At 40.3% G+C, this 27,684-nt stretch overlaps 1 protein-coding gene across 3 annotated transcripts in view; it reads right to left on the bottom strand.

The window, feature by feature from the left end:
• LOC132824384 (oxysterol-binding protein-related protein 8-like) overlaps window positions 1-27,684 on the bottom strand; it is a 135,379-nt gene that overhangs the window by 1,316 nt on the left and 106,379 nt on the right. For all 3 annotated transcript variants that reach the window (XM_060838792.1, XM_060838795.1, XM_060838794.1), the window contains 10 exons: window positions 27,221-27,319; window positions 26,178-26,274; window positions 24,496-24,594; window positions 19,435-19,532; window positions 18,973-19,062; window positions 15,889-16,025; window positions 14,170-14,355; window positions 11,736-11,871; window positions 6,022-6,142; window positions 1,476-1,572 (listed from right to left, as the gene is read on the bottom strand). In XM_060838792.1, coding sequence (XP_060694775.1) covers window positions 1,476-1,572; window positions 6,022-6,142; window positions 11,736-11,871; window positions 14,170-14,355; window positions 15,889-16,025; window positions 18,973-19,062; window positions 19,435-19,532; window positions 24,496-24,594; window positions 26,178-26,274; window positions 27,221-27,319 — 1,160 coding nt within the window. The remainder of the gene's footprint in view (window positions 1-1,475; window positions 1,573-6,021; window positions 6,143-11,735; window positions 11,872-14,169; window positions 14,356-15,888; window positions 16,026-18,972; window positions 19,063-19,434; window positions 19,533-24,495; window positions 24,595-26,177; window positions 26,275-27,220; window positions 27,320-27,684) is intronic.

The following is a 27,684-nucleotide window of genomic DNA, read 5'->3' as shown; positions in this document are numbered from 1 at the left end:
GTATTGTATTGAAAGAGGCAAAGAACAGAAGTCTGAGGATTGAAAATGCTTTAAAAGGGCCACCTAAATAAAACCTGATAATAAGTAGAAAAAGTGAGATAACGAGCCATGAATAATAAAAACAGATTGGAGCTTTTACAAGTATGTAAAAAGTAGCGTAGCTAAAATAAATGTTGGTACAGTACTGAAGTCATGGGGTGCGGGGGGAGGGGGGGGGGGATGGTGGAGAAGAGAGGAGGAGGAACAAGAGACGTTAAACAAATATTTTGCCTTCGAGGACAAAAGTCACAAATTATATACTAGCATGACGCGGTAACCTAGTGTTAATAAAAGTGTATGCTAGTGGAAAAATAGCATTAAAGAATCTTCAGTACTAAAATCTGTCAAAAAAGAAATAACAATGCCCTTAGTAAATCTTAGTATGAGCAGACAAAGTCAACATCTTTTTCAGAAAGAAAACTACTTAACAAGTTCATTAGAAGTTTGTTTTGGATCTACCCAGCAGACTAGAGAAAGGGAAACTGCAAACAGCATACACTAGGGCTTCCAAATGGCATTAAGTGCCAGCCTAAAGGTTATTAGATATGACAAGGAAATGGAGTTGGGAGTATTAGATCAGCATGGACAGAGGGTTGGTAATGGCTAAGTGATAACGACAAAGAATGAAGAGGTGCATTTTCAAGTTGACAGGTTGTGACTAATGGGTGCCATGAGGAGAAGTAGTAGGGCCTCAGCTTTTTGTGATTTATATTAATGACTGTAGTAAAGAGACAACACACAGCACAAAGTTTGCTCATGATAAAAGGTTGGGGGCAGAGTATAAATTGTGCAGAGGACACAGGCTGCACAGAGATACAGATGGTTTAAATGAGTGGGCAACCAGTTTATATTTTGATTGATGTATTTTTCTCAGGAAGGAGTATATTAATTACGAAAGTGAACAGGTTTCCAAATTTTTGCTAGTACTTGTTTGTATATTTAAAGTTGAAGCATTGAGAAGCTAGATCTTAAGGTTTACTTTCTTCTATTTAAGGACTGTTTCAGATGGATAGGAATATAAAGGGGGATATAATGTAAACTGCTAATTCAGTATTTGTGAAACATTCAAGTGAAGATTTCCATGTTTGCAAGACAGGATTTCTCTCTCCAACCCTTTTTTCTTCTGCAGAAATCAAGCTAAAGGCTGTGTTAGAGAGACAGTCCCCTGTAAATTCCCTCTATATTATTTGCAAGTTATCGGAAAGATTTGTGTACCACACCTAATATTCCAGAAATTTGAGTAGGAAGAATTTCACAGATGTTCACACCTGCTCAGTTAACAGGTCAGAACAATCAGTGACAGGAATAACTTATTGTACCTGTAATCAACCATTCAGCCAGTACTAAGCTGTACAGTGGCAGTATTATATAAAGATACATGACTGTAAAAATATACATGGTGTCAAAGGATGCCACTAATAGTCTATAATATTTACCTGCGAATTTCTTGTTGTGTCTTCTGTATCGATTGGATGGCCGCATGAATATCTTTGAGCTCATTCATTCCCTTTCTACAGCTGGAACACAGCAACCCTGAGAGAAATTATGCATTCAGCTCCAAATAATCAATAAAACACTAAGTCAATTATTGATCCTCATTTTCTTTTCTTTTCCACCCATTCAAAGCTTATTAAATTGCCTGGTTCTCCTTCCAGCACTCTCTCTGCTCTCCTTAATTAACGGGTAACAATTTCATTGGTGTCAGTCCTTTAGTTTCATGCCCATTCATCATACTTCAGCCAAGCTAACTGGAGTGAGTGATGTATTCAACTGGGCAGGGATCACAACAAAACGATTCATTATCCGTTCCTGACGATCCCATACACAATCTCTGACAGAATCACTGGATGACAAGTTTGAGAGTTCTTAAAATCCAGTACAGAATGAAAATTCTGCCAGGGGTTTATGACTATGTTATTGTAACACATTGGTATGTGCTTTTACCTGAGTAACTAAAGGGTCAAATGCGTGGCTGTTACAGGTGCCTGAGTAACCATCGGACAGCACCTTACATTACCCACTACCACCATTGTGTATCTGGTGACAGTGCAAGGACAAATGTGACCACAATCACATTTCAGTGCTGCAACTAAATATACTGCTGCTGTCTTATAGTATAAATGAAGTAAATATCAACAGCTGTCTATAAATCCTCAATTCCACAGAGAACCAGATATTTTAAGAAACATGAATTAATATAAGAGTATAAAGCTCTAATACTTTCTCAAAACAGAAAATCTAATGCTATTTCTTTTCTTTTGCAAAGAAAACATTTGCTCTCAATTGAATGCAGATGTATAATTCTTCTGAATTACACTTCGTGGGAGTTGAGATGAACTTAAACAAAGACCCTCCAGCGTGGACAGCTCATGTTTCACACAGCCTGTTTGTGGAAAGTGCTGTTCAAATATTTCTTCTTTTGTGAGGAGCTATTAGATTACTCTTACATTCTATGAAATTGCAGGAAGAAATTTTTCCCACTAGAGCTGATGGTACTATGAGCTTGGGTACGACAATAACAGGAAACTGCCATGAAGTTTCTAATTTTAATTTCAAGTGAAGAACTAATCTTTTAAAATGTATAAATATAACGCAGAATTCAGGATGGCTACAATGTTAGGTATCCTGTATCAACTCCCGCTGGCTTGCTCGTCCCATGCTATGGCTAATCCACTCTGCATTCAACTGTCTGGTACCATTGTGATTAAGAAGTTAATTATGACACAATGAACATCCTGACTCTTGAAAGTGTATCCAGATATAGTGTTAAGATACTGAAAATGTGAAAATTACAAACTCACTTGGAGATTAAAAATGCATGGGTTTACACAAGCTGATCATGGCTCAAAATGTATGAGAAATTAGGTCAGGCATAAGGCTGTATTTGTTTTGAGACATTCATTCCCATTTATATTCTAGAGATTAAAGTGAAGACCAGACCTAATTGCTATAATTTGAGATTACAAGGGAATATTTCGAATCATCAAATTTTGCAGTATGGAAGGAGCCATTTGACTCATCACACCTGTATTGGCACAAAAAGGGCTACCTCCCATTATCCAACCCTATCGATGTTCAAATATATAACCAGCTCTCTTTGGAAACCTTCTACGGAATCCACCTCTACGAATCTGCCTGGCAGCACATTCCAAATCCTAACAATTCTCTGAGCAAAGAACTTTCTCCTCATCTCCCTTGCTCACAATCTTGAAATTGTGACCCCCTAGGTACTCAAGTACCAACTAGTGGAAACAGAATATCTTTACCCTGTCAAAATTGTTCGTAGTTTTGGACATCTTGAGGTCATCCCTTAATTTTCCCTGCTCCAAGGAAACAAGCCCAATTCCTTTGTTTCTAAAATCCATCATTCTTGGTAGGATTCTAGTAAAATACCTTTGAACCCTCTCAAGCATTTGAACATTCCACTTTAAATAAAGTGCCCAGAACTGATCACCATAATCCAAATGTGGTCTGACCAATGATTTTTAGAGGTGTAGCATCACTTCCTTCTATGCCTCTATTTATAAATTCAGGTATATGTCTTCTTAACAGCTGTTTCAGATTACCTGGCCACCTTCAGAATTATCGGTCCCTATACTCCCCTGAAAGTTGTACCATTGAGCCTTAATTGTCTCTCCATGTTCCTTCTACCAAAATGCGTTACCTCACATTTCTCAGCATTAAAACCAATCCGCCAGGTGCACTTGAAGTTACTCAGCATCACTATCACAATTTCCTTGGCAGCTTCGCGTCATCTGCAAATTTGAGATTTTGCCCTTAACACCGGTCTCAAAATCATTTACATAAATCAGAAAAAATAAGAGTTCCAACACTGATCCCTGGGGAATACCACTGTCGATTCTTCTACAATCTGAGAAATCCCTAAATATACCTTTGTTCGGTTTTCTTTTAGTCAATTTCTAATCCATGCTGCCAAGGACTCATCAATCCCAAACGTTCCTAAAATGCTAAACAACCTGCCATGTGGCTCCATATCAAATGTTTTCTGAAATTCCAAATATGTAACATCCACTGCACTATCCTCATCCACTGCCCTGTGTCAAAGAAACCAATGAAACTTGTCAGACATTACTGCCTTTGACAAACTTTGGTGACTGTTCAGTATTAATTTATTTTTCCCTAAGCATTTATTTACCCAGTCTCATATTATGGCCTTCATTGGTTTTCCCAATGTCATCAATGCTCAATATCAAGATGACAGGTCTGTAGTTTCCTGGCTTATCCTTTGTCTTTAAACAATGATATCACATTTTCAATTCTCCAGTCCAGTGGGACTAATCTTGTGTTCAAAAGAAGCCTGGAAAATTTCTGTCAATGGCTTCACAACTTGGTCTCTCTCAGTAATCTTGCACCCCATCTGGGCCTGGCAATTTCTCTAACTAGAGTGCTGCCAGCCTTTTTAGCAGCTCTTCTTTACCCATCACTTACTGCTCAGTTGCTCAACACCCACATTTTCAACTCGACCATCATCATCTAATTTAGCAAAGACAGAAGCAAAATAATCTTTTCATACCTCTGCCACATCCTTTGCTTCAACGAGCAGCTCACCCTGTTTGTTCCTTATGGGCCTCACACTATCTTTTACTATTAAATATGTCTTAAAAACATTACTGTTTGTTTTATCCCAGCTTGCCATTCTTTCCTCATCCTTCCCTTATACATTCAGCCTCTCTCCTGCATTTGAAATGCTCTTCCTGATTTCTATTGAAGCTTGTGTTTTACTTCAAATTTTCTTCTTTGTTTTTCCTTCAGCTTAGGCTTTGGGAGCTGAAAAGGCCTTTCCTCGCTGCCCATTCTTTACATAGGAGTCAAAGCATGGGAGCTCTTCACTTCATCACTCACTATTTCTCCAGGATTTGTGCCAATCAACTACCAGTGTTAAAGCACTACTTATATAATTTGTCTAGAATTTCCACTAATGGTATGATTCTGCAAATCCCAAAGAAATGCTAATCTGGCTTAAGGAGGCAATTTATTTATGGGCTCCAGTTAAAGCAAAGTACTGTGAATACTGGAGCGCCAAAACAAAAACCGGAAGTGCTGGGGAAACTCAGGCAGCTTTTGCGGAGAGAGAAACAAAGTTAACTTTGTAAGTCTGATTGGAATTCCAAAATTGAAAGAATCATAGTGGACTCAATGTTAACTTTGTTTCTCTGTCCACAGACACAGTCAGATCTGCTGAATGCTGCCATCACTTTGTTTCTTTTGTACTTTTATTTATGGGGACCATCACAGCTTGTCCTCATCTTGCCTTCACAAATAGTAGATACAGGTGTCCCCCCACCCTCGCCCCCACACCTATGGCGATATGTTCCAAGATCTATAGCAGATACCCAAAATAGTGGATAGTAGCAAACCCTATCATTTAAATGGGACGCGTACTTCCCTGGGAGTCCCCTGGAATTATTTCTGGAATGTTCCATATAATATTTTTGGGCTGCGGTAAAGGATAACAGAAATTGGGGACACCAAATCCACGGATACAGGGGTTCTATTGTATATTCATTTTCCAATTATTTCAGGGATGGAGATGGTTCCATTGGAAAGCAGTCAGGATTAGAAACCTTGGATGACATTAAATCAAGGTAAATTATACTTTACTAGTTCTGGTCTTCTTGACATCCACTAACTTAGGGCAGAATAAATTTCTTATGTGCACCATTCAGTTTTAGATCGGATAATAGGTTTATTCACTTAGATCCTCACTCAATTTTTAAAAGCTATTCTGCTCTAATTCCTCAATTGATTTGGGAAATTTGACTCTTTCAAGTCCACAATCAGACATTTAGCACAATAGCAAGTGATAGCCACTAGGCCTAAAGCTGCTGTAAATGATCTGTACTTGGCTCAGGGTAATGGATATTCCAGCCCATTTACAAAGTCTTCGATTAGCACAAGACTTGGTATCATGTTGCAATATGAAGAGGTCCCTTTGAATTTTCAGGGAAGCAGAGCACCTACCCTCATCGGATGAATCATCTTGTACTGGTTCTGGTGTCGAACAACTACTCTCTGTGTTCTGTGACCCTTTTGGGGCCGGGCAATCACTGGTTTTGCACCCAATATATTCCTGAACAGAGCCCTACTAACAGAAAACACTTGTTAACAACGCAGACCACTATAATTCAATCTGACCTAACTTATTGCTGCCCTAATACAACACAATATACATTTACAATTGCATCCATATACAGGCTAAGCATTTAAGATGGCACATCAACATGAAGCAAAATAAGACATTGAAAGGATGTTTATACTGTATAAACATTTTATGATATATTACATTGGATTACACAATAAGCAACTCAAAGTATAAAGTCAAATATTTTGTGATTAGATTGGAACTTTAATATTCAGTCTTCTCAGCTGAAAGATAAAAACATACTGATTTTTGGCTGACCAGGAACTGAAGCAAGAGATGTGTGTTCCAACTGAGTAAAGCACAGTGAAGCACAGGAGGAAGTCTAGGTTTTAAAACGTAGATAAAAATTCAGGTATAGGTACAGAGATAAGGAAAATAATGAAGAAGTTAAACTATATAAGATAGTGATGTGAAAACACTGAATTATACAACAGAGTGAAAGCACAAGTTATTTTTCCCCAGTTTATTCTGCCAGGTACATTAGTTTGTTTCAGTAATGGAATTTCAATAGATTCAAAGGGCGATTATTAGTATAACCTGATTCAACCATGCAATATATAAACTCCCCAACTTTTGTTTTCCATAACTTCAAGAGTGATATATTTAGTAGCTTTGAAGGAGTAATGGGTGAGGTTGGAATAATTGAGGGAAAACTAGGAAAACTGTGGCAATGTGGGATCTCTGAACATTGAAAAAGGCTATCTGGGACTGTAGGTTATCTAAATGGCACAAGGGAGAATTTAGGTTGCTGGAGCACGGAGGCAAAATGTAAACTGAAAATATTAAAGGGGAAATGGCAACGGGAAGGTCTGATTATGTGAGCTGTATTTAGCCTAAGGGTGTGTACTAAATCCAGGATGCTAGTTTAGACACAAGGGTGGAGTAGTGGCCCACAGCCAGAGTACAGACCCAGAACAAAAAAAAACACTCAAAGGGATATGAAAAAAAATGGGTTTTCTAGTGAAATTAATTTCCTCAGTCACAAAAATGCCCTTCGATCATCAGCCTCTGCTTACTGCCCCTCAGCCAATTCCTTGGATCCCATGGGCTCTTACATTCACTTGCAGTTTCCCACATGAGAAAAGCCTTGCTGATGTCCAAGTAGGACTCTCGAAGAGCAGATTAATTCTAAACTTCTCAATGGCAACAAGGGAAGGGCAACTAATGCTGGATCAGCCAGCGACACCTGTATCCCACAAATGAATTAAAATAAGCTAACAGAGTGTAGAAGCAGAGATGCTTTGGAATTCTGATACTCAAATGAAGGGAAAAATCGGTAAAAACAACTTCCATGAACAATAGAAATGCTAATGTTAACTCTAAATAAATCATAGGTTACTTGTCAAATAAAATGTTTCCTGATTTTAAGAGAGGCAATGGCATGGCAGATGGTGGAATCTAAATTCTAAAAAAAATGGAATTAAAAACTAATGACAATGAAACTATTGCCATAAAATCTGCTTCACTTGTGTCCTTTAGAAAATCTGCTACCTCATTTGGTCTGGTCTGCATATGACTCCAGACTCTCAGCAGTGTGGTTGTCTCTTAACTGGCCTCTAAAATGGTCTAGCAAACCACTCAGTGTCTCAAACCACTACAACACCTAAAGGAATGAAAATGGATCTCGTACTGATGTAGGCAATGGAAACAGCAATGACAAACTCAGTCCTGCTGCCCTGCAAAGTCCTTATTAACATTTTGGGGCTTGTGCCAACATTGGGACAGCTGTCTCAGACTATATAAACAGTAGTCTACTAGTCGTACTCCCAGAATGACTCCTTACAGACTATGTGCTACATATCATCCCTGGGATGGTGGCATAGTAGTATTATACACTCACTTAACCTGGGAGTCCTCAATATGAAGTCCAGACCCTATGAATCTCATTGCAACATGTCAAACATAGACATGATGCAATGAGATGGTTATCATGTACAGCACCCCCTCAGCTAATGTAACAGTACACTTCCATGTTGAACACCACCTGGAAGAAGCACTAAGATAGGTAAAGGTCAGACACTTCAAGGTCCATCTCAAAGATTGGTGCAGCAGCACCTCTACCGACTGAGCTGGCCGAGTTCTACAAGAGTTAGCTACTAGACTAGAACATTCATCGAAATCGTATAGTGTGGAAACAGGCCATTTGGCCCAACAAGTCCGCACTGACCCTCCGCAGAGTAACCTACCCAGACCCATTCCCCTATCCTGTTCCTCTAGATTTACCCCTTACTATGGACAAGGTCTGCAGTATGTGCTGAGGGAAACAATAAAAGGAAAAAAAGCATACTTGACCTCATCCTCACCAAACTGTTTGCAGCAAATGCATCTGTCCATGACAGTACTGGTATGAGCGACTACCCCACAATCCTCGTGAACAAGTAGTATTGTCTTCACAGTGTCAATACCCTCTCGTGTTGTGTGGCATTACAATTGTGCTAAACGGGGTAGACTTCAAACAGAACTAGCCATTCAAGACTGGGCATCCACGAGATACTGCGGGCCATCAGCAGTAACAGAACTAAACTTAAACACAATCACTTGTGCACCAAGCAAATGATAGAGCGAATCAATCCCACAACCAATGGATCATCTCTAAACTATGCAGTTCTGCTTCATCTAGTCATGAATGGCAGTGGACAACTAAACAACTGAATGGAGGAGAAGACCCCACAATATCCTCAACAGGGGCACAGCCCAGGCTGTAGTGCAAAAGGCAAGGCTGAAGCATTTACAAACATTCTTCACCAAGAAGTGCTGAATGGATGATCCACCTTGACACTCTCTGGAGGTCCCCAGCATCATGCATGCCAGTCTTCAGCCTACTTGACTCATTCTGCACAAAGGCGATAGGCCTTGACAACATTCTGGCAACAGTACTGAAGATATTTCCTCCAGAACTTACCACACCCCTGGTCAAGCTGTTCTAGCTCATCTGCTACAGTCATCTACATGACACATGGAAAAGTACATATTGTACACAAAAAGCATGACAAATTCAATTCAGCCAATTTCCACTCCATTAGTCTACTCTCCACCATTAGTAAAGTGATGGAAGAGGTCATCAGCAATGCTATGAAGCAGCACTTCTTTAGCAATAACGTACTCACTGATGCTCAGTTTGGATTCCACCAGGGAGACTTTGCTCCTGACTTTAACTCAGATTCAAACATGGACAAAAAGAACTGAATTGCAGTGGTGAGTTGATAGTGATTGCTATCAACATCAAGGCCCTATTTGGTGTCCACATTAGAGTGTGGCATGAAGACACCTAACAAAACTAGAGTCAATGGGAACCAGGGGGAGAACACACTCTTCTGGTTAGCGTCATACTTAACACAGACAGAGGTAGTTGTGGTTGTTGGAGGAGTTCCAAGAGCTGCAATCAAGAGTTCCTCAGGATAGTGTCTTAGGCCTGTCTTCAGCTGCTTCAATGACTTTGCCTCTACCATAAAGTCAGAAGCAGGCGTGTTCAGCATTTTGTGACTCCTCTGATACTGAGGCAGTCTCCATGTTCAAATTCAGAAAGACCTAGTCCAGATCAAACTTGGGCTGACAAGTGGCAAGTTGCATTCATACTAAAGTGTCAGGCAATGACCACCTCCAAAATCCACCCATTGACCCTGCACATTCAATGGCACTACTGTTGCGAAATCCTCCATCATCATCCTCGGGATTTCCATTAAACAGAAACTGAACTGGATGAGCTACATAAATACTGTTGTTGCAAGTTAGCAGCTAGGGATCCTGCAGCAAGTAATACCTCCCCATTCACTAAAGCCTGTCCATCATCTACAAAGCACAAGACAGGACTGTGATGGAATACTCCCACTTGTCTGAATGAGTGCAGCTCTACCATCACAAGATGCTTGACACCATCCAGGATAAAGTAGTCCACTTAACTGGCACATATCCACAAACATTCACTTCCTCCATGACGAAAAAGTGAGAACTCCAGATGCTGGAGAGCAGAGTTGAAGAGTGTGGTGCTGGATCGGCTGTGCTTTTCAAGCACCCACTCTTCAACACCCTCCATGACCAATGCAGCAGTATGTACCTTCTACAAGATGCACTGCAGAAATTCAGAGGCTCTTTGGACAACACCTACCAAACCCACAATTCATCTGGAAAGACAAGTGTAGTAGCTTCTTTCTCATCAATGCTATACTATGGAAACACCACCACCTGCAAAGTCCCTCTCTAATTTTACATACCACCCTGACTGGAAATATATCCAGTTGAAAAACTTGGAACTCCCTCACAATGTTGTGGGTTTCCCCACACCAAATATATAGCAGTGATTCACGATGGCAGCTCACTAACAACATTCTTAAGGGCAATTCAGAAATGACGATAAATGCTGACCCAGCAAACTAGGTCCATATTCCCTGAATACAGTAAACTTTTATCAAGAAAAAAATCTTTTGTTGAGGAAAGCCTGGAGAAATTGGTACTGTTCTAAATAAAGCAAAGGAAGCTAAAAGAAGAGATATGAGAAGTGTTCAAAATTATGCAGGAAATTGGGATGGAATGTGCTGATTTTGGGATCTGGATTTAGCCCAAGATCTTACTTTAGACACAGAAATTGAGTAATGGCCTCAACCCATGAGAGGAATCCAAAAACAAATCACCTGAAAGGTACATTAGGAAGTTGGTACTGGTTCTCAGATTAATCTTATTAAACTCAATGACGTTTTCTATTCCTAAAAAAGGAAGTGTTTTACTGCACAAATCCCAAATATAAAATCAACAAGAGTGAACAGAGATGCACAAACGAAAGAAAAAGTTGATAAAAGAAACTTTTACGAATAAAACAAAAGCAAAATGGGAATGATAACTTTAAACAAATCATAGGTTACACAGCAAGTTTGCTGTTTGGAAAAATATCAAAATCACAGAGAGGCTCAGAGAAGATCTGAGATAATTGTTCAAAGTTACATGGCGAATAAGAAAAAGCTATTTCTATTGCATGGATCAGTGGCTCAGTGATTAACACTGCTGCCTCACAGTGCCAGAGTCCTGGATTAGATTCCAACCTGTGTGTGCAGTTTGTGCTGTCACCATTCTCCACATGTTGGTGTGCATTTCGTCCAGGTGCTCCAGTTTCCTCCCACAGTCCAAACATGTGTAGTTTAGGTGGATTAACCATGCTAAATTGCCCACAGTGCCCAGGGATGTTCAGGCTAGGTGGGCTAGCTGTGGGAAATGCAGTGTTAGAGGAATAGGGCGAGTCTGGATGGGATGCTCTTTGGAGGGTTGGTGAGGACTTGATGAGCCAAACCGCCTGCTTCCACACTGTAGGGATTCTATGGTTACTGGCTAAGGACTTGGTAATCAGAGTACACATTTATAATAATTACTTTAAAGTGTTTGTGCAGGCAGAGTCTATCATAGTGTTAATATGGGCAGTAGACATGTTCTTGGGAAAGAATGGACCAGGGAATGAAATTCACTGATGGCTTTTTCAGATTGCTGAAATGGGATTAATGGTTTCCTTCTTGTGGTGTACAATTTTACAGTTTTTTTTGATCATGACCTGCCGTCTAGTTTGACTGCTGTTGCTGATCACATCTGTTGACTTGAATGTTATTGATTTGTGGTGGATGTTCGTCTGGATGATTCCATCCTTTTCAAATTGATGAATGTCATTTGTTGGATCCCAGGGACTGACACTGGAAGACAAAAATAAAAAAAGGCAGAGAAGCATCATACATAATGCACATAGACCTCTCTGGGGTGTTGTGAAAAACTCCAAAAATGGACTGGAATCAGAGTTATACAGCACAGAAACTAGGGAAGGACCTTTTTTGAGCTAAACTGAAGTGGCAGCTGTACTCTGTTTAGCACACTAGGAGAACACAAGGACTGCAGATGCTGGACGTCAGAGTTGAAAAGTGTGGCGTTGGAAAAGCACTGCAGGTCAGGCAACATCTGAGGCACAGGAGAATCGATGTTTCGGGCATAAAGTGTATCACACACACACTAAACAACCTCACTGCCCTGTGGCCAACCACGTCAACTCTCCCTCTCACTCTGCCAATGACATGACTCTGCCTCATCCATTGCCAAATCCAAGCCACCCGACAACTGGAGAAAGAATATCTCATCTTCTGCGTTGGGATCCTTCAACCACATGGCTTCAACATCAAACACTAGCTTCCTCATCCCAGATCCAACCCTCCAACTCGGTACTATTCTCTTGAACTGTCCATCTCCCTTCCCACCTATCTGTTCCACCCTCCCCTCTGACCTATCACTCACTCCCCATCTGCATCTACGTATTGTATTCCTAGCTACCTTCCTATCACCCCCACCCTATTTATTTCTCAGCCCCATCCCCACCACATTCCTGACAAAGGACTTAATGTCAATTCTGCTGTCCCTCGGATGCTGCCTGCCCTCCTGTGATTTTCCAGCACTATTTTTTTTTGACGATCACATATTGGCTCCTTCACTCTAAATAAAACTTGGACAATTACTGGGATTTTATTTTTAAGATTTCCATTCGCTCTCCTTTAAAGGATAGGGTGTAGTAATGGAAGAATTCACGGGCTGATCAGTCTCACAGGCCATGACACAAATGCTGTTGCCATGGCCATAGCTGTGTCTACTACTGCCAGTAAACCCATAAGGTGTGAGCACTGGATAGTCCTTCACTACCTGTACAGTGAGGGCAGCTAACTACACACACCAAATACAGGTATCCTGCTGAATGCCAACTGCAGTGGTTCAGCCTCCATTTCTGGGAACTAGAGTGGGTTCTAATTATGTTCCCTCTAATTTGAGGTAGGAATTCTACAGTCAAAGCAAAACGTTCTCCAAATATTTGAAATACAACATTTCCAACAGGGAGTATTTGTAGAGTCATGCTAAATACAGAGCGAGGATCGGGATTGAAACAAAATTGAAGATTTATAAATTGCATAGCAGGTGGAATTACGTTATAATCTACAACATGACTCGAGATTTTAACAGTAAATCTTCCTAAAGAGCTCAAATACTATTAGACTGAAAGTATTTGCTCAAAATAACTGTAAACTCACTACTTTTAGCATCAAAAGCAGAGGCTTTCTCGATTCCACACTAGTCTACCAGAAACCTTAGTGCTACGTCACATCCACCACCTGGAAGTGCTTTAAATAAAGAATAATCATATTTACAATGATCTTTCCTCCTCGTAATTCTGGTAAAATGAAAAAGAGCTTAATTCATTTCTCATTTATTTAGATTTAGTTGACAGGTTGTGTGGGTCACTCCAGAACCTCTCACGTTACATTCTGAGTTCAGATGGATCTGTGTAAATTGATGAAAGAGCTGGAACACACACTGAAGTGTGGGCGAAAGGGTAAAAATAAAATATACAAATACATCAGCAGTGCCATCTGTTATGTGCCAGCAACAATCTGGAACTCTGAACACAAATGTTGTCACTTTAAAACCTAGCCAGGATATTTATTACTCAAAATTTGTTTTTTGTTTTGTTTGGGCTCATCCAAAGGTGCTGATTTTTAGTGGAATAAGATCATTCAGATGCTAGAAGAGCAAATGATCTTTCTTTGTGGGCGATCCTAAAATATGGAGATTGATATTTGCATTAAAAGAGGACAATTGTCCAGGCTGGTTAACACAGAAGTGAAAAATCCCAACCACAGTGACAACAGACTATGTAGCAATGGGACGGACATCACAGCTGAGGTCAGTCATTTCCTCTTCTGACATCTACCCATATACACTTTTCAGTGAGGCCATCTGCAAAAGATACCTACATAATTATTTTAACCTCCTCCGAGTGCCAGTGAAATGGCTGTAAAGCAGCTCAGCTAAGTAAATACAGGAAACTGGAGTAATTTCTTGCTCGTGGGACACCTTATTCATTGGATGGTATCTTCATCCATCCTGCAGGGCATGTGACAGAATTATTAATTGTATTTCCTTCTTTGTATACAATGTGAGAGACAAAGGGCACGTACTCTGTGAATTTATACCGCCAGGTCTTTGTCACCACATCCTGCTGGAATAGTCGTGACACCCATTCCTCATGCTTATCATTACGTTCTTTGGCAGCTTTGCGTTGTGCTTCCTCCAAAATAAATTTCTCCAGTGTCGCCTGTTCCTGATCACGGTTCTTTATTGCTCTCGTCACTTGCTGCCACAACCTGGAAGAACACAGAAAAGATTACAAACTCTCTCTTTAATACTGCACAACATATCAAACTCATTGAAAAGCTAGTTTCCAGCTATTAAATAGAATCCATTGACAAAAGGACATTCCAGGTTCTTGGTGTTTCAAAGTACAAATTAGTGTAGGTGATATCATACACTGTTCTAACATAGTATTTGTTAACACAAGGGTACATTATGACTTGGTAGCTACAAAGAAGCTGTTAAACCAGTGAAACACTGGGTTCAGAATTGTGGAAGCTGTAAAGAATCCATTAATAATAAAGCAGGCAAAGTCCTTGTATTCAGCATATTGACATATAAAGTGTGTTGGTTAGAATACAGAAGTCAACCAGGACTCAGCTGCTATAACAACTGCACTTTGTTAATACTGAAGAATCAGATTACGACACACCACTGTTGGACTCACGAATGATAATTTCCTCGAAATTTTAACCATTTAAAAAAAAAGTGATGGAATTCAGAGAGACAGGCAGTGTGGTGCTGGAAAAGCACAACAGGTCGGGCAGCATCTTCCATTCCTGAAGAAGGATTTTTGCCAGAAACATCGATTCTCCTACTCCTCGCATGCTGCCTGACCTGCTGTGCTTTTTCAACACCATACTCTCGACTCAAATATCCAGCATCTGCAGTCCTTACTTTCACCTTCAAAAGAGACATAGGTCAGGTTACACAGTACTAAACTTCCCACTGGAGGACTGCTCAGCCAGTTTAGCCCTAAATGCAACTGTTTAACAAAAGGTAAAAGAGAGCTGCTTATTACTACATTTTTCCTAAGTATCTCAGAATGGTTCACTCACAAATTATTAATTTAAATGCAGTAATTGTATAATATGGCAATGAACCAAACACAGCACACAGTCATACAAATAGTAAGAAGATTTTTAAAAAAAAAATCAAATGAACTTGCGTAAGTGCTGGAGAAATTCAGCAGGTCCAGCAGCATTTGTAGAGAGTGAAAAAAAAACAGAATTAATAAAACAGATCTGATGCAGAGTCACTGGACTTGACGTTAACTCAGTTTCTCTCTCTACAGATGCTGCTGGACCTGCTGAGTTTGTCCGGCACTTTGCTTTTGTATCAGATTTCCAGCATTTGCAGTTCCTTGTTTTTATTTTGATGTTAATTTTGTTAAGAGTGAGGGAGACATGTTATCTAGGACACCAGAACTGTCCATCCCAAAACGTAGACTCATCACCACAGTTTCACATGGTATTTTAAGGAGGGCCCTGAGGTACCAACATAGATGATGTGCTCAAATCCTGAATAGACCTTAAATCCAAACATTCTGACTCTGAAACGAAACTGATTAAAACTGACTGAAGCATCAGCTCAACTTGAGTCAGATTGTAGCTTTAGACTTGCTTCCTGAAGCTGCTTTTACAACAAAAAAGGAATGAAGAAAGTTCCCCCAGCAATTAAGGTGCGTGGTAGGTTCGCTTCAAAACTATTTCCTTTCCTCATTGTTTATCTAAAGATGTCATTGTATTTTTGCCCGCTTGGCATACCTTTCAGACTCAAAGTCGTCCTGCTCCTCCAAACATACAACATGCCGCGCTAGACGCTGTTTTCGAATCTCACTGGTGACACTCCAGAATTTAGCAGAGAATCCAGCATTCTTTTCATGGATATACACATCCCGATCCTGTAGCAGAAGGGGACAAAAATGGTATCATGACAGGGATGCTCACTCCACTTCCTGATATTGTTGTGGTTCTGTTCGCCGAACCGAGAATTTGTGTTGCAGATGTTTCGTCCCCTGTTAAGTGACATCCTCAGTGCTTGGGAGCCTCCTGTAAAGCGCTTCTGTGATCTTTTCTCCGGCAATTGTAGTGGTATGAATCTGCCGCTTCCGGTTGTCAGTTCCAGCTGTCCGAGGAAAGATCACATTAGTGCTTCACAGGAGGCTCCCAAGCACTGAGGATGTCACCTAGACAGGGGATGAAACATCTGCAACACAAATTCCCAGCTCAGCGAACAGAACCACAACAACGAGCGCCAGAACTACAAATCTTCTCTCAAACTTTGAACTTCCTGATATGCTAATTTTTAGTTTTAAACAAATTTAGTCAACTTCACGATGATCACACAAAAGTAGTTTACAGGTTCAACACTGCTCCAAGTGCAGCAAGAATAAGATGAAAGAGTAATGGGTTCTGTCCCTTCATTATCCATCAGAAATTCAGGTCAGGTATAGCAATAATTCTTAACTGAGGTTCATGACCTCCTACACATAAGTCACAAGGTTTCAAACTGCTCTCCTGACCAACTATCTTTGGCTAATTTGTTCAGGAAAGGTACAGCCAGTTTGGTCATTCAGTTTCATGGACATTTTGAAGGGGCAAAGCCAATCAGTGCAGTGATTATAGGTGGGCTCAGATGTGGTCAGGAAATATCACAGTTCTTCACATATGGGTTTACAGCTGTGTGTGGATAGAATTGGGGGCAGTGAGGGGGTTGGAAATGATGTGGAAAAGGAAGTGGATGAAACCAGAGCACACTGCAGTAGCAGTATGCCAGTTATCTACCCATCCTGCCTGCCTACCTCCTCTTCATAGGATTGGCCACTACTCGAAGACCAACAGAGCAGTGGGCCATTTGATTGGTCAACAGCTCTCAGAGGTTAGACTACCTCTCAAATGCAATGGAAGTGCTGCCTCAGCCTAATTAAAGTCCCAACAGCCATTAAATGTCTGTGGGGCAAATCTGTGATGCCTCCATCCTTTGTAAAGTTCAGCTCAGTGAGAGGCAGGTCAGTCTGGTCCATCATCACTAAGCCAAACAATGTCCAGATTATCATCATCATCAAAAACACAAGACTTCCTCAATTCATTTGGTAAGGAAAAGCAGCCACTGAAGAAAAACAATAGCAGGTCAATATGGAATCAGCAAAAATCGGCTTTACGGTTTGTCAGAAAATCATATTTTATATCAAATGATGATTTTTTTGGAATCAAACAACTGGAGACCTGAATTAAAAACTCAGACTAAAGGTGACTTAAACTTACAATGATACAAATTGGGTAGCTATCTTTGTTGTATCTTCCACACATCAATCCATTAAGACGGAAAAACCATGTCTGCAAAAATCCATCAAGTGGAGTGATGCATGAAACCTGACAAAACCACATATCCTGTTCCTATTAACAAGTATCAAGGCCATACCCTGAGGTATTCAACTGATGGAGATCTTGTTTATGTTTAAACTTTTGCTTTCTGTGTAGTAAGAGAACAAGCTGTGGGGATGTTAACAAGTGAAGACCATGTAGGATCCCCCTCTCCATTCCACCTTGCAAGCTTTGTACCCTGTTTGAACCCTGACATTTGTGTGCCAAACATTACTCACCAACTGTCAGCCCAAACCTGGATATTGTCCAGGTCTTGCTGCATTTGGACATAGTCTGCTTCAGTATCTGATGAGTTAGTTGAGAATTGTGATGAACATTGTGAAATCATCAGCAAACGTCCCCACACCTGACCTTATGATAGACATTGATGAAGTCACTGGTGATGATTGAGCCTAAGACACTAAATTTGAGAAACTCCTGAAGCTGAGATGACTAACCTTTAACAATCCATTTGGTTAATCAATCCTTCCCACTCTGTACTCTATATTTGTTTTGTGTTTGAATGGGGCACACAAACATACAAGTCAGGATATATCTTATTATTTCTCTTAATAAGTTTAAGTATAATTTAATTTGCTTCTCTATTGAACTTTACAAAAAACTTGTCTGATTTGTTCTTTTATGATTACAGTAAATAGTTAATAGATAAACACTCATTGAATTGTCAAGTGTATTGTTTCTAAAGAGCCATGTTGTGTGAAGGAGGAGACAGAGAGACAGACAGAGAGACAGACAGAGAGACAGACAGAGAGACAGACAGAGAGACAGAGAAAAAGAGAGAAGTAAATTGATTCCTCACATGATCATAACAACTCCTCTCAGTCTGGACGGTACTAGTAATGTGGTGGGCTAGGACATGATTCAGATGTAAAACAAAACCTGATTTTCCCTTATGGTTATAAATTAAAGGGGCTAAGGTTAACATACACTTGTGTTTAAAACATTTGTGTACAGGAATTCTGTTTACGAATGCTCGTACTTATGAATGTTACTGTTTAAAGACCTGACATATGAGCATTTCCTATACTTACAAACTGCTGCTTTATGTTGTCCTGCATAGGACTCTGGAACAGAACCTATTTGCAACTTGGGGACGACATGTAATTAATAGACTATGCTCGAGGCAGTTTTGCTCATTCAAAAATAAAATGTGAAATATCAGAAAAGTCAAGGTACTCATTCAAATTCCTGAAAGGACTCAAGTGAATACCACAACACTGATGCACTGTGCTGAATTTAATAGTCACTTTGGTGCTCCTGCCCACTGGTTGCAATGCCAATCTGAAACCTCCCAACTGGGCACTTACCTGCCTAATATCAGGGTTTGCCTCCTAGCTCCAAGAGCTGCCAGTCAATTAGAGGCACCTTGCAAAATTCACTGGGAGGAAATTTAGGAAAACAGAAATTGCTCTAAAAAGAAAACCGATTTTGTTTTCAAACCCCAAGATAGCTGCAAACACTTACCCAGTGCCCCTCAAGTGTGGCCTGTGTCTCCTCTCCCAATGTTATCTTTCCCACAATCTGGTTCACAGCATCACTGCCTCCCAGGAAAGGCTGCCAGTAAACAAGAGGTAATTACAATTGCATCAGAATGAAGTGTTTGCTAAGTATTTGAACAATTGTCAAATTGTTTAGAAGCCTTTTGACACAGAGAAACCTCACCTGGGCATTAAACTAATGGACTGATTTGCTCATGGCACAATCGGCTGAATTCTCATTTCGCTAAATTCAATGAGCTCTACAACAAGCTGGTCTTATACCAGATTAAGACTTAGGCATTGAAGTCTACTCCATTGCTTGTACACTTCTTCTTAAAAGCACATGCATTTGAGCCTGTCAACGTTCTTTGATGTAATTCTACACGAAACATTAATATGATAACACATCCAGCTGTGTAACTGAAAGATTGGACAGTTTATCACTTACCTTCAGTTTGAATTCAAGCTCTGCTTTGTACTGAGTTTTTTCACACTCAATGGTTATCTTCCCTCCCATCTCTAGAGTTAGTGCTCCATACAAAAGCCCTAGAACAGAGAAAGTGAATACATTTACTCAAAATGAGATAAAACAAGTTTTTTTTCCCCACATGGTAAGAGTTAGCAGAATATTTAATGATTCTATCTTATTTTGAGGGAAAGTAGAGCTAACATCACTATGACCGGTGTTCATAGAATCATACAGGCCAGAACTGTCCCTTCAGCCCATCAAGTCAAAAATATACTATAACTTACATTAGTCCCACCTTGCAGCCCTGAACGGATGAGCACTTGCAAGGGTCATAACAGGTATTTCTTTGAAAGGTTGAGATTACCCGCCTGAATCACCCTCTCGGATAGTTGCATTCCAGATTCCCACCACCCGCTGGGTCTAAATGTTTTCCTCAGATCCCCTCTAAAACTCCTGCCTTTCATTGTAAAATTATGCCTCCTTGTTATTGACCCTTAAGGGGGACAGCTGCTTTCTATTCACGCTGTCCATAGCCCTCAATCTTCTATAACGCCATCAGGATTCTCCTCAACCTTCTCTGCTCCAAAGAAAACAATGTGAGCCTATTCAGCCTCTCTTCACAACTGAAACCCTCCATCCCAGTATGTCTTCTCGGCAGGCCCTCCTACAGTGTGGTGACCAAAACTGCACACAGTGCTCCAGTCTAACCAAACTTCTGTGCAGTTCCAACATGACCTTCATACTTTTATAATCTACGCCATGATTGATACAGTAAAGGGTAATGCCTCATGCTTTCCTGATCACCCTGATAACCTGTCCTGCCACCTTCAGTAATCTGTGGACAAGCACCCCAAGGTCCCTCCATTCCTCTGAATTTCCCTTGCCTTGTTCTCTTTCAAAGTACATCGCCTCACACTATCGGAATTAAATTCTAATCACTAATCTGCCCAATCCATCTTCCATGCTCCTCCTCACCATCAACCACCCAGCCAAGCCTAGTGTCATCCACAAACTTACTTAACATCCCTCCCACATTCTCATCACTATCATTTATGAATATCACAAAAAAGAGACCCAAAACTGATCTGAGAGACACCACTGTACAATAGGTTCCAATCACACAAACAGCCTTCTATCACCACCCTATCTCCTGCCACTAAGCCAATTTTGGATCAATCTTGCCAAATTACCCTGGATCCCATGTGATTTATCTTTGTTATCAGTTTCCCATATAGCACCTTGTCAAACACTTTGCTAAAATCCTTACAAAATACATCAACTACCCTATCCTCATCTACAAACTTGGTTATCTCCTCAAAAAAAAACCCATCAACCAGATTTGTTAGGCATGATCTTCCTCTGAGAAATCAATGCTGCCTCTCCCTGATCAAGGCCTGCCTCTCTAAATGGAGATTAATTTTGACCTTTACTATTTTCTCAATAGTTTCCCTAGCACTAAGATTAGATTTACTGGTCTATTGTTCACACTGGTCTATCTCTATGATCCTTCTTGTAAAATGGAAGCACATCTGCTGTACTTCAATCCTCTGGCAGGTCACTGTAGTGAGAGACAATTTAAAAATTTGGGCCAGAGACCCTGTAATTTCCTCGCTTGTCTCCCACAGCAGGTTGGGATACAACTCATCTGGACCTGGGTATTTGTCCACTTTTAAGTCTGCTAAATCCTCCAATGTTCACCCTGAACTCTGCACAGACAATAAAATGGAGAGGGATTGAGACCATGAGTTTCATAAAAGCCCATAACTAAGAATAAAAAGAACGATACTCCTGTCAAATAAAATGTAGGAGCAGGTTGTCCTTTGGCCTATTGAGTCCACTCCACCATTTAATAAGATCATGACTATCTGATAATCCTCAATTCCAATTTCTTGCCTTTTCACCATAAACCTAGATTCCCTTAAAATTAATAATGCATCTCAGCCACGAACACACTTAATAACCCAACCTCTACAGTTCTGTGGTAAAGAATTCTACACATTCACTACCCTCAGATGTTCCTCCTCACATCTGCCTTAAATGGGTGAGCTGTTACTCTGAGAATTGTGCTCTCTGGTCCTAGATTCTCTCAGTAGGGGAAATAACCTCTCCACAACTATCCTGCCAATCCCCATAAGAATCTTATATGTTTCAATAAGGTCACCTCTCATTCTAACTCCAAGTACAGGCCCAACCTAGTGAACTTCTCCCTATTAAAAAATTCTTCTGTTTCTGGGGTCAGTCTAGTGAACCTTACCTGGACTGTCTTCAATGCCAGTATGTCTTTTGTTAGATAAAGGGGCCAAAGCTGTTCACAAATTCTAGATGTGATCTAAATAGAGTCTGAGTAGTTTTAGCAAGACTTCTCTGCTTTGATACTACATTTCTTTTGAAATGAGAGCCAACATTCCATTTACCTTCCCTATTGCCCACTGAACCAGATGCTAACTTTTGTGATTTATGCCCAAGGACTCCCAATCCCTTTGCTGCAGCTTCGAATCTCACAGCACGGAAACAGACCCTTTGGTCCAACTCATCAATGCCAACCAGACATCCCATTCTGACCTAGTCCCATTTGTCAGCATTAGGCCCATATGTGTCTAAGCTCTTCCTTTTCATATACCCATCCAGATGTCTTCTAAATGTTGTCATTGTATCAATCTCCACCACCTCCTCTGGCAGCTCTTTCTATACATGCTCCACCCTTTACATGAGCAAGTTACCGCTTGGGTCCCTTTTAAATCTTTCCCCTCTCAACTCAAACCTATGCCTAGTTTTGGATTTCCCCACTCTCGGGAAAAGATCTCCACTATTCACCCTATCCATGCCCCTCATGATTTTTCTGCAGTCTTTCTCCATTTTAAATTATATCCAGCTCCTTCATTCTTACTGGCTGTAAAAGGTTGTGTGAAGATACTGGAACCCTTCACTAGGGTAAAAAAAACAGATAATCTTTAGCTTTTGTAAAGACTTTGGGAGTGAAATCATGGATGATTTCATGGAAGAAGGAAGTGAATGTACTGTAGCCAAAATTGCAGATGGTACAGAATAGATGGAAAGGCAGGTTGGTGAGGGGGATACAAACAGTTTACAGAGAGATGTTGGTGGGTGAAGCAAGTGGACAAAATGTTGGTGAATGGAGTATAATGTGGGAAAGTGAAGCTGTTCATTCTGGAAAGGAGATCAAGAGAATAGAGCATTATTTAAAATAAAGAAAAACAGCAGAAAGGAACTCGAGGGTACTTGTGCATGAAAGTCCGAAAGCTAACATACAGCAGGTGACCAGGAAGGTTAATGAACGTTGGCTCTTATTTCAGCGGGATTGGAGTACAAGAATAGGGAAATCTTACTACAACTGTACAAAATGCTGGTGAGACCACATCTAGGGTACAGTGCGCAATCTTGGTCCCCTTATTTAAGGAAAGATATTATTGCAATTAGTTCAGAGAAGTTTCACTTGGATGAGCCTTGGTATGGAGGGATTGTCTTCTGAGCAAAAGGCTAAACAGTCTGGGACTGTACTCATTGGAATTTAGAACAATGAGAGGTGATCTCATTGAAACACAGGATTTTTAAACACTTTACAGGATAAATATTGAGAGGATGTTTCCCCTCATGGGAAAGTCTAGGACCAGAGAGCATAGTCTCAGAATAAAGGGATGCTAATTTAAGATGAGATGAGGAGGAATTTCTTCTGAGGGTTGTGTGTCTTTAGAACTCTTTGCCACAGAGAGCTATGGGGCAGAGTCCTTTTGCATATTTAAGACTGAAATAGATTCTTGATCAGTAGGGGAATCAAAAGTTACAGGAAAAGGGCAGACATGATCCTATTGAATTGTGGAGCAGGTTTGAGGAGCCAAATGGCATTTGTGTTCCTATTTCTTATGGTTTTATTTGTTTAAGAAATGGGCAACACAGTGGAAGCAGGACCAAACTGAATTGTGCAGGAAGTATTGAAGGTGGGCATCGACAGCAATTGGAACCGAATTGAATTTATTGTCATATGTACAGAGGCACAGTGAAAAGCTTTGTCTTGCGAACAATACAGGCAGATCACAGAGTTAAGTAGCATAGACAATAAATAATAGGTAAACAGTGGCAAAAACAAAAAAACAACACAGGTACAGGCTGAGAGTCCATTCAGTATTCTAACAACAGTAGGGTAGAAACTGTTTTGAAACCAGCTGGTGTGTGTTCAGGCTTCTGTACCTTCTCCCCGAGTTGTGGAAAAACATTGCCAGGGTGAGATGGATCTTTGAGAATGCTGGAAGCCTTTCCTTGACAGTGGGCCTGGTAGATGGATTCTATAGATGGGAGGTTGGCCTTTGTGATTTACCCTTTCACAAAGTCAGAAGTCACATGACACCAGGTTATCTCAAATCACAAGCTTTGGGAATGCTGCTCCTTTATCACCTGATGGACTATAACATGGTGTCATGTGACTTCTGACCTTGTTCACCCCAGTCCAACACCGGCACTTCCACATCATGACTCCTTTTTACAGAGTGGAGACAGAAACTGAGGAAAACAGAAGTATCATAAATCATAAAATCACCTTTCAAGAAAAAAGGTCTTGGAGTTATTTAGAGATAGGGATGGAGTTAGCAAAGCAGAAAAACTTAGGAAGGGAGCTCAAGATAGTGGGACAAATTGGCTCCTTGAATATTCACGAATAGTGGAGCAGTGAGTGTGATGGTGGGATCAATATTGACTGAAAGTTTGGTTCATCCATGTATTTGTATTTTACAGGTGTTTTGGAAAGAGTGACAAAAGCTATGGAATCAAATTATTTAAGAGGATGATTGACAACTGGAAGTAGTTGCCAGCCTTAGTAACCAAATCCAGATGATTACTGCTCATTACAATTCTTGAAACAGCTAAAGGTTGTAATGGGATTACATGATGGTTGATATTCTCAAAGAATGTGCTTAATATTCCAAGAGCCTTTCCGATCATATTTTGAGAACTGCTCTCGAATTCTGTACTGTGGTGTATATCCACAAATTGTAGAGACACCTTGGCTATAAGCAGCCAGAACTATACCTTTACAGTGTGCATATGGCATGGTGATAATGTAGTCCTCATGTCTGTTAAGGAATTGCAGCTGTGCTTTCCCATCCAATATGGCAGACATTGAATTCCCTGTAATGGAAAAGAGAAGCAAAACATTCTCAGAAAGTGAAGCAGCTTAAATCTCAATGGTCTGAACAGAATTAAGAGTACAGTTGAAAAGGAACAATCTAACAGAATTCACTATCAGTATGTGAAATGTTGAGTTTAAATGCCCTAAGATCCTCTTTACCATTATGTATCTGAACAGCAAGCCTTACATTTTTAAAACAATTTTTGTGTTGATCTGGATGAGTGTGGATATAGGGATTGGAACACCTTCCACTTCAGGTGGAGCAAAGGTTGCAAGTAGGTTCAAGCTCCCTTTAAATTGAAAAAAATACTTGCATTCATAGAATGTCTCTAATCAGATCATCCCAATGTGTTTTACAGCTGCAGATACAGAACCAAGTGACTGAATGGTTTCAGACCCAAGTTCAAGACAGAATCTCCTGTTGGTGTGAGATTACTAATTGATAATGTTATATAGTGAATTGATTATCATGGTCCATATTTAAACGGGACTACTCGAGCCCTGCATTTCCCAGGGCTAACCCATCTAGACTGCGCATCCCTGCCTATTATGTGCAATTTAGCAAAGTCAATCCACGTAACCTGCACAGCTTTGTACTATGGAAGGAAACCAGAACACCTGGAGGAAACCCACACAACTGGCGAGGTGGGGGAGGGGTGGGGGGGGGGGTTGCGGGTAGGAGAGAATGCGTAAACTCCACAGAGATAATCACCTGAGGCTGGAATTGAATGCAGGTTCCTGGCTGGTTGAGGCAGCAGTGCTAACCACTGAGCCATCATGCTGCCCCTATGTACATTATTCACATAATGGACATTTTCACAATCTCATGCTACTAAAGGGAAGCCATTCTCCCTCTCCTCCCATCAAATCCCACTCCCTGTAATATGCGTCAAACTAGAATGGTAATTCAGGATTGCTGAAAAATGATATATTTTGTTGAAGATTTTCTTGTTGTTTTAACTGGGACAATTTGCAAGGAATACCAAAGTAAAAGGAAAATATATGTACTGTAAAAGAGGAAAATGTTGATTTGTTAGCACATGGACTTTGATTGGTACAAACCTTGCCATAGATAATGCACCAGTTCGATGATGACTGACAACTAACTACTTTGATTAAATTTTAAAGTTGATTCTAATTTAAGGCATTGTCTAAGAAATGAACCACAGAATGGCTGTTACCTGTTCTGTTGAGTTGAACCAGGCACAATGTGTATATGCTCTTTGCAGACATGAAGAACAATTGACAGGTATACATATTGACAGGTATAACTTACATGCATAAATACCACTGTGAGCCCAATTACACAATACAAAATTTGTTATCAGCATAATTCTTAGCATACTCAGGATCATTTAGCAAATGCTGTCCAATTGGAATCAGATCAAATCTTGGACAGTGTGTTTTGGATTTTGCAAGCACAGGCTGGTTAGTTTGATCGCCACCTTGGTGTGGCAAATAGCAAAGGAACACACTTTGACAAAATGTATCTTTTTTCCAACAATGTTCAATGTCTGCACTACTAAATGATTATTATAAAAGTAAAATCATTGGAAGATATGATTGCCCTTAAATACTTTACCATAAAATTTGGAGCGAGCTAGGATGGAACCACTAATACAGAAATTGTCCTTCCTGTTACTGATGTAAAAGGCAGAGATAGGGGGATGATGGGATACCTGTGATGGAGCAGAAAGGGCAGTCAGTCATTCTGGAACTTTCTTTCTGTTCAGGAAACATTTTTCACATGGATCACAAATCTCTCTGAACCATCAATACTTTCCTTAAAAGAAGAACCTTGCAAAACACTTATCTTAGACACTGACATCCCCATTCAACTCAAACCTCCATGATTCCTTTTTTTTCCCATTGTATCCATATTTTTACTCATTCATGGGGTGTGGCCCAACTGTTAGGCCAGCATTTGTTGTCCATACTTAATGGCATATTGGATAGTTAATCAATATATTAACCAGACTAGGTAAGGATGGCAGACTTCCTTTTCTGAAGGACATTAGTGCACCAGATGGGTTTTTATGGCAGTGGGTTGACATTAGACTAGGTTTTTTTCATTCCAGACTTTTATTGAATTCAATTCTCATCATCTGCCATAGTGAGATTCAAAGTCATGTCCCCAGAACATTAGCATGGGTTCTGGAGAACTAGTGCAGAGACATTAAAGCTATACCACTGTTCCTGATACCATTTCAGGCATTGTTATTCCTAGCAATCAAAACTTCTATCTCCAACACGTATCCAACGTCCCCACAGAAACAGATCCACCCCAACACATTCTTTGCAGACAGATTCATCCAACTTGTGGAAAAGCAAAATAGCGCAGTTGGTAGAAATTAACATTAAATAAAAATTCTGGAAATGCTCAGGTCAGGCTTTTCAAGTTACCGATCTTTTGTTTGAATCGGTCACTCATCTGATATTTCTTCCAGAAAAGGAAATATTATAATTCAAACTCACAAGAATTCCCCTTCCAAAGTTGATTCATCTTTGCATGATGCAAGTTAGAATTTCTGTGCTGTAACATCTGAAACAATGCCTGATATTTTTACTTTACATGGTCCACAATGGAGGGGGATGAAACATGCACCAAGTCAAAGAGGGGCTTACCTGTTCTGCAATATAGAACGTCCGACTGTCAGTTTTTGGGTGGCACCAATAGCAGCGGAAAGTCTCTCCCAGAATAGGATTGTATGGTTTTTTCAGACCCTGCAGGAAACAAAGATTAACAAAGAGACCCTCTCTCATGTTATTGTGATTCATCCTTAAAGTGGCTGCCAGTCTGGATTCAGGCAGTTTCAAGGGCAGACTCAACTTTAACAGGCAAAGTCTCAGCCTGGTGAAGGATGCCATGTACAAATCAGTACGCTGTCATGACATTAAGCAAGGCTGGAAGACTTTAGTTATCTCAGAATAAGCTTCAAATGTCACCAGCCAGCTCTTCTACATTTGTGTTCATGCCAGATATGATCACCTGTATAAAGTTAGAATGCACATTACCTTTTTGTTTGGGAAATTGTTTAAAATGCTGAATGTATTTGGCTTTAGCATTTATTATTAGAAATTTTAAGTGT

Source organism: Hemiscyllium ocellatum, chromosome 18 (genome assembly GCF_020745735.1).
Source record: "Hemiscyllium ocellatum isolate sHemOce1 chromosome 18, sHemOce1.pat.X.cur, whole genome shotgun sequence".
Taxonomy (NCBI): Eukaryota; Metazoa; Chordata; class Chondrichthyes; order Orectolobiformes; family Hemiscylliidae; genus Hemiscyllium; species Hemiscyllium ocellatum.
The sequence above is the reverse complement of the archived record's forward strand: the minus strand, read 5'-3'. Positions and strand labels throughout refer to the sequence as shown.